Here is a 16,997-nt window from a genome sequence, read left to right as displayed (position 1 = left end):
ATCTTCACTTGCTACTATCTTCAAATCTTAACATATCACATTTTCACGGCATTTGCTCGAACCAGAGACGTTCATCGATTGTAGAAGAAGAATTTGCTTGCATTACTCTATCAGATGGTAGAAACAAAGGGAGGAGAAATTAATTACGCATTTAGAACTGGCTCCCACAGTGGACCGAATATACCCCTGCATCCACACCAGTTCATGCCGGAAGGTTTTGGGCTGGTATAATTTTATGGCATAGAGGCTTGCTGTTTGGATAGCAAACTGCCTATGTATCAGGCGTAAGGAAAGGCGTGCTATAATGATGAAAGAATGGAAACGTATGGAAACGGTTCTTTTGTCCATCTCTACTGCTAGCAAACTCTATGAACTGTGAATGATTAAGAATGGAAGATAGAAGCAAGTGAAAGATACAACTAATCAGTACCGTAAAACGGGGTAACTTTGATAATGCGGGTAACTTTGATAGTGCGAGATCCACAACATACTAAACGAAATAACAAAGTTTCTGTTAATCAGTTAAGCAAAACGAATGCAATAGTGAAGAGGATTAGTATGATACTTCATGTCAAAGCTATGTTCGTTGGAATCAAGTACATTTAAGAATTTATATGCAAATATTGAAAATTTATAAGATTTTAGCATGTTTGAAACGCTCACATACAATCCCTTCTACGATCACTATTTGATGTAGTTTCGAATAATTGGTCACTTATCTTTGATAGCCTAGTTATCATAGAACTTGAATATGGTCTCAAATCTCTTAGCGAAAAATATTTTCACAAGCTGGGACCATTTTTGTAATCTTCTTCTTCTTCTTTCTGGCGTTACGTCCCCACTGGGACAGAGCCTGCTTCTCAGTGTTCTTATGAGCACTTCCACAGTTATTAACTGAGAGCTTACTATGCCATGACCATTTTTGCATGCGTATATCGTGTGGCAGGTACGAAGATACTCTATGCCCTGGGGAGTCGAGAAAATTTCCAACCCGAAAAGATCCTCGACCGGTGGGATTCGAACCCACGACCCTCAGCTTGGTCTTGCTGAATAGCTGCGCGTTTACCGCTACGGCTATCTGGGCCCCCACCATTTTTGTAATCTAAGTCTGAAATTTCCATACAGTGTTAAACGCCTAAAAGTATGCAACGCCCTATAAATGTTTCGCAATGCATTGAATTTTGTTCGATTTATAATCCATTATCAAAGTTACCCCAAAACAGAGAACCGACTTTTAATTATTTGAAAAATGATATATCCATTAAGAATATTTTTTTTGGCAATCTATCAACTCGATATCGATATCGATAGTTAGGATACCAGTACTTGTTTTAAAAATATAAATTATAATTCTTTGAAACAGCATGCATAAATATTCAATATTCCTTATGAAGCAGAAGCGGTAGTCATTAAACCAAGTATAGATCCTTGAATCGATGAAAAAGTAAATATCCCTTTAGGCCGAATGCCGTTAGGTCGAATGACGTCAGGCGGAAGGCCATTAGGCCGAATACCGTTTGGCCGGAAGTGTTATTAGACTGAAAGGGTCATTAGGCTGAAACCGCCGATAGTTCCAATGATTCGTAACGTTGAATGGGTAACTAAGAAGGGTAGCTCATGATAATTTCAACTAGAAGCCACCGTATACATTTTTAGGTCGAGTTAGGTGTTAGTTGTAAGATCAGAATAATTTGCATTACCTGGAAGTGCACAATATCCTCTGTGAAATATAACTAGATAAAACAGCCTTTGATAAAAAAGAAGGAAACAACTCTGATGAATGTGTAAGCCATTTGAAATTGTAGTAAAATGTTATATCGGCCAACGACCATTTCGGCCTAGCGACATGATCCCTGTACCGGTAAAGTAAAACAACAATCGATGAAAAAATATATAATACAGATATTTTATCACTCAATTATTTCAAAGGCCATTTTTTTATAAATTTGACTTCACATGCTATTTTAAACATAGCATTTTTGAGAAACCCTACTGTCATTCATGATGGACTTATTATTAAAAAAAAGTTACTATTTAACTAACACATTCCGTAGCGTAGTCAGAAAAACAAGAAACTCTCAAACCCAAAAATATCTTCGATCGGACTGAGATTGTAATTTGGTGCCGGCTCTATCTACTGTAGCATTATCTTACTTTATTGCTGCATTTTTTTCTAAACCCATACTGGCATATTTGTCAGGTTCGACATTATTGACGAATTCGAGTTAATAGTGTTGAACGTCATTAAATCATAAATATTTTCGACTATCTCAATAAAATATTTGTGACTGCTCTAGACATTGAGGAAAAACTATCATGTCGTTTGTCATATTGCTAAATGTAACCCCATAAAAGTCATTTTGAGATCACAAATGGGTCTCATAATGTACTAGTATTGGAATTTTTATCAGATTCATTTTCTGTCTATTCACTCATGCGATTTGAGCTGTACAGCATGTCAACTTCAAATAAGTGTTTTTGAGCTCTCTGTATTTTTCAGATCTTTTAGTTTCGTCTCATTACTGACAAGCAATGCATAATTGTTACTCCATTTACTCGAAGTCTACTTTTGTCGAATGTTACAAACATACAGTTATGGGCAGTGAATCACTATAGTAAACTTTTCTTTATTTTCACAAATTCTATTTAACACTTCAGTCGTCGCGCTGTTGTACTTTGTACTACACTGTTGAAATAACCTCGCTTTTCGTTCACAACAGCAGCGTGGTACTTCTAACGGTGGCAAACCGCGTGACGACTGGAAGGTTAACAAAGTTGTCGAACAAAGAAAGCAGAGCCTATAAACCAATACTATTAAAATTAAAATTTTCCTAAGTATCCAGAACGAGGGGGCTTTACTGAGCCGAGTGGTTACCAGGGCTGTTAAATATCATGACGGACTTGCGGCATTGACGAAACGAGTCTTCTCACTGTCACTAATCGTAGCTACATTTCATGTGGTCATTTCATCACGTTGTAATGACGGAGCTCTCACGAGAGCATTTTTAATGTTATTTTGCTATTATCATTTCTATATAATTTTGAAGAATTTCGGGAAGTAATTGTGTTGGATGAGTTAATATCATTCCATGACTCCAGCGATACAAATAACAATCATACCAGATAATTAACTAAAAATTATAAACTTTACGATTCCGTTACAAGCCGTTGCGACGGAAAAATGGAAGAAAATTTGAAAAAAAGTCTTTGTCATTGTCTCGCCGTCCGATGACAGTGAGGGAAGCATCTATGTAAAAGTCGCTCGACACTCTCTATTTACATTGACGCTTTCGAGCCCTGGTTAGAGTCCACGGCTACAAAGCAAAACCATGCTGAAGGTGTCTGGGTTCGATTACCGGTCAGTCTAGGATCTTTTCGTAATGGAAATTTCCTTGACTTCCCTGGGCATATAGTATAATCGTACCTGCCACACGATATACGAATGCGAAAATGGCAACTTTGGCAAAGAAAGCTCTCAGTTAATAACTGCGGAAGAGCTCATGAGAACACTTAGCTGAGAAGCAGGCTCTGTCCCAGTGATGACGTTAATGTCAAGAAGAAGAAGAAGTTATCCAGAATGAATATTTCTCGAAAACTTATTCAAATAGCCTCAAGTCAAAAAAGTGAACAAACTTACTATATCGATCCTACGTGTATCGCAGACGAAATTCCACACGTTCCGCTCTTACCCAACTAAATTTTTCACTTTTAGAACGTTAAATTGCTGAATTACAAAACGGCGTAAGTAAGAATTTAAAATTTCGGAACCCAACCGCTACTTTCACCGCTCCGTTGAATGGAAAGACAAAGTGACCTAACCACGAATCAAAACAAAACACTACTAAAGCCGATTTTACACTGGTACAAAAACGTCGAAAGTAACTTATCATTTTGTTATATTTTTTTTTTGTGGGAAATAATAGAAACTACCTACTTTTAGAACGCGAGCTGATTGTATGCAAAATTTAAGCGATGTACACGACGAAAAAATGTTAAAAAGTTGAATCATTTTAAAACAGTTTTTTTTAAGACAGGTTGTGAGTTTTCTTAATTAATTTTCTCAAAACCGTGTAAAAGTTACTTACGTCGATTTGAAAAAGTAATCGAGATTTAACTTTTATAGCGACAAAAGCTTTGTAAGTATTGTGACGTTTTTCATTTTCTTGAAAATTATGTCAATAATATAATTATTTGTGTAATGGCTTTCCTCAAGTGCGACTTTGCCTTGTGATGTCGTTATAATAAGCTTTTACTGTTTTAGCGAATTTCTGTTACGCCAATAGGAACGAATCTGTTTCAGAAAGGAGCAAAAATCCAATCAATCGACGTACAATATTCAAGACTGTTACATGAAACAGCTCACAGGTTTCTTATAACAAAGCCCAATAAAAAAATCGTTTTGAAAATTTCACCCCATCTACTGGATTGCAGGATTTTCTAGCTTCGAATATTGGACATTAAACGAATGTCAATAATTGAGGATTAATTTTCTCTTGCGATCTCATCACTTCTCTTCAGCTGCAAAAGTAACTTGGAACAGCACCACCGAATAAATAATTAATATGCAAAAACCGAAGGCCACGAACGCTACTCTGAAAGCGTCGATTTCCGCTCGAAATTGCTAGGTTTAGTGCCGAGGCGATGAATAGGCAAAACGGCGATGGGATTTGATCCCTAAATTAGCCTCGACCCTTCCCGCTCTCGCAACACATCGACCCGGAAAACAGAAGATCACATTCCCTTCCTGTAAGGCGCCATACCATCCATCCATCCGTCCACCAAAGAGAAGCTTTTAAGGAGCCTTTAGTTAGACGATGATGCTTTCGGCAGCCGGCGCCGCCGCCATCACCGAGCGGAAGGCCGTGTGTTCTCATAAATTATTAATGTATTCAAATTTTCCACGTAAATTCGAGACCATTATGATTTATGACACCAAATTATCAACAAATCCATCGTGGTTTTTCGGGGAGCTGAACAGAAGCAGCTCGAGAGGTTCGTATATAGGCTTACCGCGAATGGTGTTATCACCGATGTTCAACAACCAAACGTCTGGATTGTTGGTCACATGTGAGCGGGTTTATGGGGAGCGTAAATGGGGCGCGTGTATGCGTGTATTCCGCAAGTGTGATAAGACTTTTCGTGTGAAGATTGATTGCGAACGAGTGAATAAGTGACGCCAAACAGGGGATAAATCGCTTTAAACAACGGGCCTGTGTCAAGAACGATTTAATTACGGAGATTCAAATTTTCTGGGGAACTGTTTATAATTGTGAGCTGATTCATATTGCATTGAACGGTATTTTCAATAGCTGGAATCAAGAATTATAAGGGTTTTCAATAAGTATAATTTGAATTACATTCCGACCCCTTTTTATGGCTGTTTTAAGAATCAGACGTAAATTGTTAGTAATTGAGCATTCATTTTGTATTTGAACAATACAAAGAATTAGATGTCATAAGTCCATAAGATGGTCGGTCCAGGATCTTTTCGTAATGGAAATTTCCTTGACTACCCTGGGCATAGAGTATCATCGTACCAGCCAAACGAAATACCCAATGCGAAAATGGCCTACTTATGCAAAAAAAGCTTTCAGTTAATAATTGTGGAAGTGTTCATTGAACACTAAGCTAAGAAGCAGGTTCTGTCCCAACGAGGACATACTGCCAAGAAAAAAAAAAAGCTCGAAGATTTACTATGATAACTAATGATGGTTTGGCAGAAGACAGTGTAAATTTTCTTGTTTTGGTCATCAATCAGTTATTCTTAGTCAACAATAAACAAACATTTTAAGCATAAGGTGCAAAAGAAGACAAATTAAAGACCTCCATGTCCCTTGCAGTTGTCCAAAATTGTATGGTTCATAAGGTAATCTAGAATGCTGTGAAAAGTGTACTGCGATCTGTCAAACTTGGGTACCTTTTGCACTACCGAGGGACCGAATGCAGTACAAGAAGTGGTACCCAATCTGAGCCCGAGTGGGACGGACCTGGTGCAATGAAGGTCATATTGCTGGCTACAAATTGGCCAGATGCAACATATAACTTCAAGACGCCGTCTTTCCAATCTTCTATCAGAAACGATATTGTCGACCAATCACTCGGACAAATTCTCCCGGACAATATTTCCGTCCATCAGTCAAGTCGCATGTCAATAAAAGTGTTTCACCCATCATCTGTCGTCCCATCACAGCGCATCATCGCTTCGAGACATCACTTCCGTCGACGATGACAGCTTGACAACCCAAAGTCCCACCATGGCAACAAGCAAACCACAGGAACCCCCCTGCAAGTCTGGGAATCACCAGAATCCGCAAAGGATACCCATTTCCCAGAAGCTTTTCATTTCGACTTCAGTGATATGTACTTTAGGGTAGTTCAAAAAACCAAAAACCGTTTCAAATTTGTATCTCCCATTTCTTCCTTATAATTCTTATGATGGAAAATGGGTTCTGTCAAATTTGCAGCTGTTTTGGTGAGGAAACGCCGGAATTGCTGAAAATCTCATACAATCCAATCATAATCGTAAGGTTTGTAAGGAAGATATGAAAGCTAGGATTCCTGTATTTTGAACCACTCTAATGAACCTTCCTACATATGGTGGAGTGACATCACTAATGAAATCGAATTATTGTCATCGCCATTATCGTCGTCATCGTTATCGTGGCGGCGTCGCCTCCGCTATGCGCTATGCGTCTACGTTTCCGAATTCGATTTGACCAATCAACATTTTGGATCGATGAGACCGAGTGTGAAGGGGTGCGGCTAGCTGGTGGGGTGCGACTGGTGTTGGAAATGTTCGTGAAGTTCTGGTAATCGGATTGGCTTTGCGGTTTTATGTGGTCTCAGATGTGCAATTTCTAGGATCCAGTGGTAGCATTCAGAATGCAGTAGAAATTGAAGTATAAACACAGCAAAAAATAAAATTGTAATACCATGTAGTTTTCGTAAAATTACAAGTGAACTGTTAAACAAAATGTGCATAACGACGTTATTTGACCACTCAGTAAACACTTAAACCCAGTTAAGGGCTTCCTTTCCCGAGTAAGAGTTAGAGTCCGCAAACGCGCTTCGTCTCTGTACCAGTGTACCACGCCAAACCCGGTACATGTATACTTCGGTTCAAATAATGACACTAGGCGGACAGAAAGAGAACGGTTGAAATCCACGCGGATAAATTTCTACGATCATATATCAAACTTCTTGGTACCAATCGCAAGAACCTTGAGGCTTGAATAAATGGTTTATTTAAGCAGATCAACTGAGATCAATATTTTGGGTAACGGTAACTTCATGAAAAACCAAGGATTTTACTATATCAAATAATGCAACAAGACACGATAAATAAAAATTGATAAGCGTGGATTTCATCTGTTTTCTGTATGTCCATTTTCGATAGCACATTGAAATTACATACTGTTACATTGAAAGGAATCCATAAATAACTTAATGAGCCCTTAATTTATAAAACATGTCTCTTAAAAGATTTGCATTGCATATAATCTTTGGTGAAAAAAACATATCGCCGAAAAAATATGCATTTTATTTAAAATTATTTAATTACGAAAAACAACAAAACATTGAAATACACCCAGTGATCTAGTGAGGATATAGGTTGGTATGACATGAAAAGTAATGATGTAATTATGGATGGGTACCCTGGGCAGGGCATGTTATAAGATTGCTAGATAACCCTTTTTAAATGACTTTTGCATCTAATTGGAACAAGAAAGACTTGTGGGGACGGACCGGGTGTAGCGGTTAGAACACACGCCTCTCACGCCGAGGACCTGGGATCAAATCCCATCCCCGAGATAGTCACTTATGACGTAAAATGACGACTTCCTTTGGAAGGGAAGTAAAGCCGTTGATCCCGAGATTAACCAGTCCAGGATTCGATGGAGAAATACGGTCATGAAACAAATCAATTGACGTTGGCAAGATTTATCAAAATAACTGATCCAGTACTAAGTTTATGAATAAATGTTGTTAAAAAACCCTGCATTTCAATGTTTTGTTTTGTTTTGAACTTCATACTACCTACAAAACATTTCTGCAAAATAGTTGGCAAATTAATTCTTTTTCACATAATCGCCTCGGATAAAAAACCTTAAAGCTTCCGATTCAATCCAATAGTCAGTAAGTTCACTACAATTTCCATCTTCACGAACATTTCTCAATCAAGTCGCACCCTCCGGATATGTCGATGAGTTGTCACAGCCACAATTACAAAAAGATATGGAATGAACAATGAAATTTCAAATCTGAACACATACCGAAAGATCGCCTCCGTAAAATGGATGTATAACAAATGTTTCGTTCCCGACGTGTATCACCCCGCTGACGCCGTTGCAGGTGTGGAAGGCAGCACTAGCTCCCGGGTAGTCTTTTACCGTGCCGTGGTAGTAGCAGTGCTCAATTTCCTGAAATTATATAGATAGATTAAAGGGAAAACGAAACCATCAGAATCGGCGAGTTTTCGAGGGGTTTATGCGTGTTTGGACCAATGAGTTCAAAAAGTGGTCATTTTTCAAAACTTATTCCCGCACACCGCACATGGCGGAACCGTTTCGAGGTTTTGTTTCACTTGCGTGGATAAAGTTTTCCGAGAGGCTGGCCGTTTTGTAGCTACCCTTTTGTTTTATCTCCCTTTGGGTGCTGCATGAAAATCACGTAATGGTAATTAGTTAGGAGGAAATGTTTCCGAAATGTTTTACGGATTTGGTTCGACCGTGTTGATGTCAGATGGGAACTTGAAACTTTGAGGGTTTTGACCTAGAGGCATTTATGGTTGTACGCTTTGAAGTTCGATTTTAAACGAACAGAATTGATTTTCCTGTGAAAAATGTATCTAATGTATTACTTGCAACATTGTTGAAGACACATCCAGTTTCATGGCTAAACCATCCTGCAGCTTTAAGGCTTACTCTTCGGTACAGTGGCAATCATCACCCGAAAACAACAATGTATGCAAAACCATTCCAATGCACTTCCAACGTTTCCAAATTCCAAAAGCACTTCTTATCATCCTACTTTCTTTGGTATCGGTTGGCAGAAACAGTTCACAGATACAACTGAATGGCTCCCCCGGGGATCCGAACCAGCCAACAAAAACACATATTTTATCCACTTGCAGATTATCGAAGAGTGAAGCTCAAAATAGGAATAGTTATGGTATCGAAGCACATCGTTGCCTCGAAATGGTTGTTTCTGATGTGTCCTACTATTGATTAGACAAAATAAATTCGAACCATCCTAAAACTTCGATAAACAAAAACAAATTTAAAAAATTGAACTAAAAATTGTAAAGCTCATATGCTGAAATTTTTGAGTTTCCAGAATTATTTATGTTATAACTTATAAATGTAGATTTTCAACTAAATAACAAAATAATCTGAAATAATGCATCCTTTCAAAGTTTACTGATACCTATTAATGTTGACAAAACTGAAACAATAGAACAACTAACATAAGTGAACTAAACTATTGAAAAGCTTCCATCTCATTCCACTATTCAACTCTCCGGAGCATCGACCTGATTGCTCCTATACTTTTTCCTAGTTTTGTTTATTCGTATACGGTGTTGATTTTCAATGGTGACTTTCCTCTCGTCCACAAAATTTCGATTGGGAAGGGTGGTAATCGGTCCCAGGATTACCGTTTCAAACTACATCAACACATATAAACTGAATAAGAGACAAAAATCAGGTCTAAAATTTAAAACAGCTCCAGTCGACAGCCGACAGATACAAATGGATGTTAAAGCGACAGTGGTACCAGTAGCTGTTCTTTAACCCTTCAGTCGTCGCGTGGTTTGCCACCGTCAAAACCACCGCGCTGATGCTGTATATGAAAAGCGAGGTTTTTTCACCACTGTTGTACAAAATACAACAGCGTGACGACTGAAGTGTTAAAGCCCAAAGAAATTCATGAAACGAATTGTGTGAAACATGTGAAAATATTCAAGTCCATAGTGTTCTAAAACACTTTTTTTTATTCCATTGTATTGATTCTTCTATTCATTGAGGTGCATTACAGAACGATCTCTAAAGGTATTGTTAGGTAAGTTACATTTTCAATTTCCGCTCTGCACTGATTAATTGTATGATTTTTACATAACAAACGACCCACTCTAATGTCTATGGAGACAACCAAATTATCAAACTGGAATGGGTACAGATTAAATAATCAAATAGACGGAGGCTCTTCTGAAATGGCCAGTACAACGAAGGACACAGAGGCTGAGCTAAGCTCCTGAAGGGATGCACCTGTCTGTTACAGCAGGAGGCCCATATCGTATGTACATATATGCATCTTGTTGCTGTTGGGTTTTTCTGGACTCGTCGTGTCGGCATTCTAATGGGGTTGTGATGATAGATTATGTAAATATTTTAAGCTAAATGCCACTCCATCTCGTCACACACAATTTATTATTAAGCTGTAGCGGATGCATCGGATATACGCCTGATGAGTGCGATGTAATCTTTTCCTAGACTGATGAGTTGTATTTATTTAGGTTTATCCTTTAAAGCCTCAAATGGTGAACTTTAATGTATGAATACATTAGAATAGCATTCAAGTACTGAATATTTTCTCAACCATTGATGGACGGTAAATTAAAGATCCAAAAATCAAAGAAAAGCATATTCAATAAGTCTTATTGCACTGTTCACTCCAAATCTAACAGCACACTTTGATAAAGTGACACTTAGAAGTGTGACGGTAAAAAGCAACCTTGTGATCTGACAGCATTTTGGCATAGAGAAATGTCATGAAAAACCACGTGCTACTAATTATGTCTTTGCATTTCTCTGTTTTTTTGGTTTTCGACCTTCCATTACCGCCGAAGGGAGGGCAAGCTTGCCAGTTATGAGATCTTCTAAACAGATTTACGTGATTCCTTCGCAGTAACGTTCCTCAAGGGTTGCAACGTCTTTGTGCGGAATGATATTTGTGAAAAATCACCGAGAAAGTTGAAAATACACGGGTCAATAAATTTGACATTTTATGTGAGGATGTTACATAGCCTACTTCAAAACCTTCTATGCCGGGACAACTAGCTTGACATAAATTCGTAAAAATTCCACACTGATTCCTAATATCCATAATAATTCCCCCCAATACCATAACTTGTGGAAAAGTGCATAGAGTATGACTCAATCAAGATGTTGTATTCTAAGAAAAGGAACCTGTTTCAGAAAGCGATGCTTGATTGTGCATTAGAGTGGTTCAAAAAATCGTTTTTGCTCCACACCGCTCATTCGATTCTAAATCAAATTCTGAGTGTCCTCCCAACATTTTAACTCATTCGGATGAATACTGAGACTGCACAAGCCCTTTGAAGTTTATATGGGAATTACTATGGGAAAAGCAAGCAAATCATTCAATCGGTCATAATGTTTGCCCATGTGCTCTTGGGGATTAGAACTACGTTGATACTGTGAGATACAATAGTCAGCTACAACTTTGCCAAAGACCATTTTTATATCGGACGCCCCAGTAATTAATTATTGATTTTTGAATGAGTTGTAAAACTTTGTTTATAATTATTGGGCTGTTCTGCGGGCATCACTGCATATGTGCAGTAAAACATAGTAGCCATGATTTGTGCGTGCTATCTTTCGCGCCAGGTGCAGCAATGTTGCCTGTTCAGAAGTTAAATGAGCACTGCTTAGAATTTGTGATTGGATATAATTAAATAACTAATTACTGAGGCGTCCGATTTGAAAACGGTCTTCAGCAAAGTTGTAGCTGATGAATGTATCTCACAGTATCAATGTAGCTCTAATCCCCAAGAGCACATGGGTAAAAACTATGACCGATTGAATGAATTGCATCCTTTTCCCATAGTAATTCCCATATAAACTTCAAAGGGCTTGTGCAGTCTCAGTTTTCACCCAAATGAGTTCAAATTTTGGGAGGACACTCAGAATTTGATTTAGAATCGAATGAGCGGTGTGGAGCAAAAACGATTTTTCGAACCACTCTATTGTGCATGGCTCTTTAAGAAATTACAAATATTCGGAATCCGACAAAAAACGATGTTTTGCCTTATATTTGGTCGGCGTTAAGTCAGAGGGGACCAAGTACAAGACTTGGGAAAATTGGATTATTCTCTCATTAGATGCGAAATTACTTTACCTCCGGTTTCACTTTGACCAGATTTGACGAATGCTGTAAACTGCGAGAGATATGACGGATTTCACGCCAACTCGACACGCGATTGGCAGCACCCCTTCAGAATTCAATGAAACTTTCTGGATGTCAAAAGTATGTGAAACTAAGATACTTTGCATACTTTGTTTTTTTCAAAATCGATCTAGACTAACATTTGGAAAGGGTCAAAGTTTTTTTTACTTGTTTTTTATAAACCTGTATAACTCAAAAACGGTAAGACCTACAAAAAAGTGTTGTATGGGGGACTGTCGTGAAATTTCCTGTTGTTTTAGAGAAAAATATTAAAAAAATAAAAACACGTTTTCTACTCTGAAAAAAAAAATATTCAAAACTTTAAAGTCGATTTAAAAAAACTGCCACTTCAGATTTTGATCATCCTTAAGCAAAAAGTTTCGTAATTAAATTTACTAAAAGTCGCCCATACATTGCAAATTGGGCATATTTTTAAGAAAAAAGTTTTTCTAACATCGAGTTTTTTAAGTCCCAAAGTTTTTTTTTTACTTTTTTTTATAAACTCGTATAACTCGAAAATGGCAAGACCTACAAAAAAGTGTTGTATGGGGGACTGTCGTGAAATTTCCTGAAGTTTGAGAAAAACATATTGAAAAAATAAAAACACATTTTCTACACTGAAAAAAAATATTCAAAACTTTAAAGTCGATTTAAAAAAACTGCCATTTCAGATTTTGATTATCCTTAAGCAAAAAGTTTCGTAAATAAATTTACTAAAAGTCGTCCATACATTGCAAATTGGGCAAATTTTAGGGAAAAAAGTTGTTCTAACTTCGAAGTTTTTAATTCAAAGATTTTGTTTTAAACCGTCAAATATGATCGTGTTTTCAAGCGATAAATGAGTTTGAATCAGAAAATAGATTGTATTTTTTATTGAGAATAGTTAAAAAACGGAATTATACAGTGATAATGTTTTTTAAATGAAGGCAATCAATGGACTTCGCCTCTGCCTATGAGGAAATCAACTTCGTCTAACAATCCGGCGGATTTTTATGGTTCTAAAGGTATCACAACAGTATTGCAAACATTGAAAAGTTACAAACTTATCCATATCCCATTAAATTCTCTTCTAGAAAAAGTTTTGTGAAAAATAACTTACTAAACGTACCTGCGTTAAACGCCAGATGAATAAGAAATAATGAATATGTTTGTATTGTTATCTACCTAAAAAAAGTTGATAAGCTCATAACTCATGATTTTATTTGCAAATAACAGTCTTCTTTTTCACGAAACAAAAAAGACTCCTTAAAACAAGGTTAAATACTGGTAATTAGCGACTTTTCTGAAAATTATAACGCTGCTCAAGGATATCACTGGAATAATTCCCAATTCTAAATTTATCATAAAAAAGATAATAAATTCGAAAATGTTAGTTTTATTATAATATCAGACCCATGACACAGTAGCAGTTCAGCTGTTTATTTCAAAATTGATAAATTTTGTTAAACAAATCAAAAGTTATTATTAAGTCAGATGGAGCTGCAGCTCATTATAAAAATAGAAAAAAAAAAAAAAAATTGCCAGCTAATGTCATTTCAAGAAAATACATGGATTGGAAGCAGAGTGGCACTTTTTTGCCACATCCCACGGCAAAGGCCCCTGTGACGCTATTGGTGGCACTCTCAAGCGAATGGCAAAAAAAGCAAGTCTTGCAAAATACTATGGAAACACAATCGCAACTCCGCGAGAACTATTCGACTGGGCAGTGAATCAAACTGATACATGTATCACCAAATTAATTTTCTGTTATATATCTAATGAACAATATGTTAAAATGTCAGAGGAATTGGTGGAATTGTTTGATAAGGTTAAAACTGTCCCTGGTACCCAAAAATATCATTGTTTTATGCCTACTAATGATACACAAATTGCAGCCAAACGGTATACCAATTCAGAGGATGAACCAAAAATATTCAATTTATTCAGTAAAGCCCAAAAATAATGTAAATATTAATGTGCAGATACTACGTTTTAGGATATATAGCAATAATAAAAATAAAAACAAACCACGACTTTTTTCATAAGCATAATATTGACCCTTTCCAGACACCTGTTAAGATTGGCTTTGACCAAATAAGAAATTAAATATTATTGTGATATCTTTCCAACCATAAAAAAAACCCATCGGATTGTTAGAAGGAGTTGATTTTCTCATAAGCGGTATGGTGCGAGATTAATTGAATTTAATTAAAAAAAACTGTATAATTCCGTTTTATTTCTTTTAACTACTCCCAATAAATCAAATATAATCTATTTTGTGATTAAAACTCGTTTATCACTTGAAAATATGATCATACTAGACGATTTGAAGCGAAATAAAAATTAAATAAAAAGTTCATTTTGGACTTAAAAAATTCGATGTTAGAACAACTTTTTTCTCTAAAATATGCCCAATTTGCAATGTATGGACGACTTTTAGTAAATTTAATTACGAAACTTTTTGCTTAAGGATGATCACAATCAGAAGAAGCCGTTTTTTTTAATCGACTTTAAAGTTTTGAACATTTTTTTTTTAGTGTAGAAAATGTGTTTTTATTTTTTTTAATATTTTTTTCTAAAACGTCAGGAAATTTCACGACAGTCCCCCATACAACACTTTTTTGTAGGTCTTGTCGTTTTTGAGTTGTACGGATTTATAAAAAAAAGTAAAAAAAATCTTTGGGACTTGAAAATTTCGATGCTAGAAAAACTTTTTTCTCTAAAATATGCCCAATTTGCAATGTATGGACGGCTTTTAGTAAATTTAATTACGAAACTTTTTGCTTAAGGATGATCAAAATCTGTCCGTTTTTTTTAAATCGACTTTGAAGTTTTGAATATTTTTTTTTTTCAGTGTAGAAAATGTGTTTTTATTTTTTTAATATTTTTTACTAAAACGTCAGGAAATTTCACGACAGTCCCTCATACAACACTTTTTTGTAGATCTTAACGTTTTCGAGTTATACGGGTTTATAAAAAAAGTTAAAAAAAACTTTGACCCTTTCCAAATGTTAGTCTAGATCGATTTTGAAAAAACAAAGTATGCAAAGTATCTAAGTTTCACATAGTCTTCACACCCAGAAAAATTGATTGAATTCTGAAGGGGTGCTGCCAATCGCGTGTCGAGTTGGCGTGAAATCCGTCATATGTAACAAAATTTACTTTGGATGATCAATAAAAATCGATAAAAGTGTGCAGTCAGAGGGGACCAAGTGCTTATTACCATAACAGCGAAAATGATCAGCGCGCTGAGGAATGCGAGGAAATAGAAAACATTTCAAGAGATTTGTAAGATTTTTCGACATCGAATGATTCTTCTACTTATCCATCAACAGAAATTTATAAATATTACTTAATTCGATGCATTTGATTTGGATTTTTGACCATTTACCATATTTGGATGGGTGGTCAGAAATTGCAACAATTTCTGTGCAGACAGAGCGGACCAAGTGTTCAAAAGCACTAAACTGATTGATTTTTTTGCATTTTATGAGCCAATTTTAGAGTCCGCGGTTACAAAGCAAAGTCATGCTGAAGGTGTCTGGGTTCGATTCTCGGTCGGTCCACGATCTTTTCGTAATGGAAATTTCCTTGACTTCCTTGGGTATAAAATATCATCGTACCTGCCACACGATATACGAATGCGAAATTGGCAACTTAGGCAAAGAACGCTCTCAGTCAATATCTGTGGAAGTGCTCATAAGAACACTACGCTGAGAAGTAGGCTTTGTCCCAGTGAGGACGTAATGCCAAAAAGAAGAAGATTTTGGTCGGTATTCAAGATTTTTACTTGGTCCACTCTAACTAAATGGTATCGTAATGCCACTGATTTCGGTATTGACAATATAGATTATTGAAGAATTTACGATACTGGTGTCGAAGGGTCTTTTAATCTGCTTATCTTAGAGATATGCACCCAGTTCGACCATTGAAGCATTGATGACCATTGAAGCATTGATGATTATTATTTTCCTAGAAATTGTTCAGTCAGAGTGAACCAACTCGCTGAACGGTGATGTTTAGTTCAGTCAGAGTGGACCAAGTATACATAGTTCATCAAAAAATCGTTCTATCAGCGGTTTGAATTATGATTTTTCATGATTATGAATTTACATTATATTGTTTGAAAGTTACACAAAGATGTGAAGAAATATTGAACAAAATTTAAACGAGTTTAAAAATTACAGGGCATTCGACTATAAACCCATTTTTCTCAAAGTATGAAAAATGTCACTTGGCTCACTCTGACTTAACGCCGACCATTTGAACTGAATAAACAATGCTTTTGAATATGGGATTCACAATTTGATTGTATTGAACAAACATTATATGAATACATTTTACATAAAATGTAAAAAGTGGGTACGATTTGCATATCTTATTTCAAATTTTCAGAAAACTTGATTTGATCTCGATTGACTCTATTAGACTTATCGAATTGGTGTTTCTATGTATGTTTGTGTTGTCCAAACGGCAGAAATAAAGAGACATAAACAGGAAGAGGTGAAATCTGATCATTTTGAAAATAATAATGCCAAATTTATCACGCAGCACTGCTAATGGTGAACCTCCTGCTTAAAGTGGTTCACAGGTTTCATGTGTTTAGTTTTGAATGTTGTTGTTCGGTTTCGAATGCAAAATTGACTGAATGTGTGGAGAATCAGTGTGATGAGTAAATACTAGGCATCGTGCAAATAATGAAAATTCCAAACGACACTCGTGTATTCAGAAAATCTGCTACTTCAGAAGATGCAAACTTTATGTAGATGGTAAAATTTTTGTGTGAGCCGTTTTCAGCAATGTAAAAAAGTGTTCGATAAGCCTGCTCGATT

General features: G+C 36.4%; 1 protein-coding gene across 9 annotated transcripts in view; it reads right to left on the bottom strand.

Moving 5' to 3' along the window:
* LOC5569251 (disintegrin and metalloproteinase domain-containing protein 12) overlaps window positions 1-16,997 on the bottom strand; it is a 1,070,169-nt gene that overhangs the window by 313,736 nt on the left and 739,436 nt on the right. For all 9 annotated transcript variants that reach the window (XM_021845745.1, XM_021845753.1, XM_021845751.1 and 6 more), the window contains exon 7: window positions 8,274-8,420. In XM_021845745.1, the coding sequence (XP_021701437.1) occupies window positions 8,274-8,420 (147 nt within the window). The remainder of the gene's footprint in view (window positions 1-8,273; window positions 8,421-16,997) is intronic.

Source organism: Aedes aegypti, chromosome 1, assembly GCF_002204515.2.
Source record: "Aedes aegypti strain LVP_AGWG chromosome 1, AaegL5.0 Primary Assembly, whole genome shotgun sequence".
NCBI classification, from domain to species: domain Eukaryota; kingdom Metazoa; phylum Arthropoda; class Insecta; order Diptera; family Culicidae; genus Aedes; species Aedes aegypti.
Note: the sequence above shows the minus strand (reverse complement) of the source record. Positions and strands in the feature narration are given on the sequence as shown.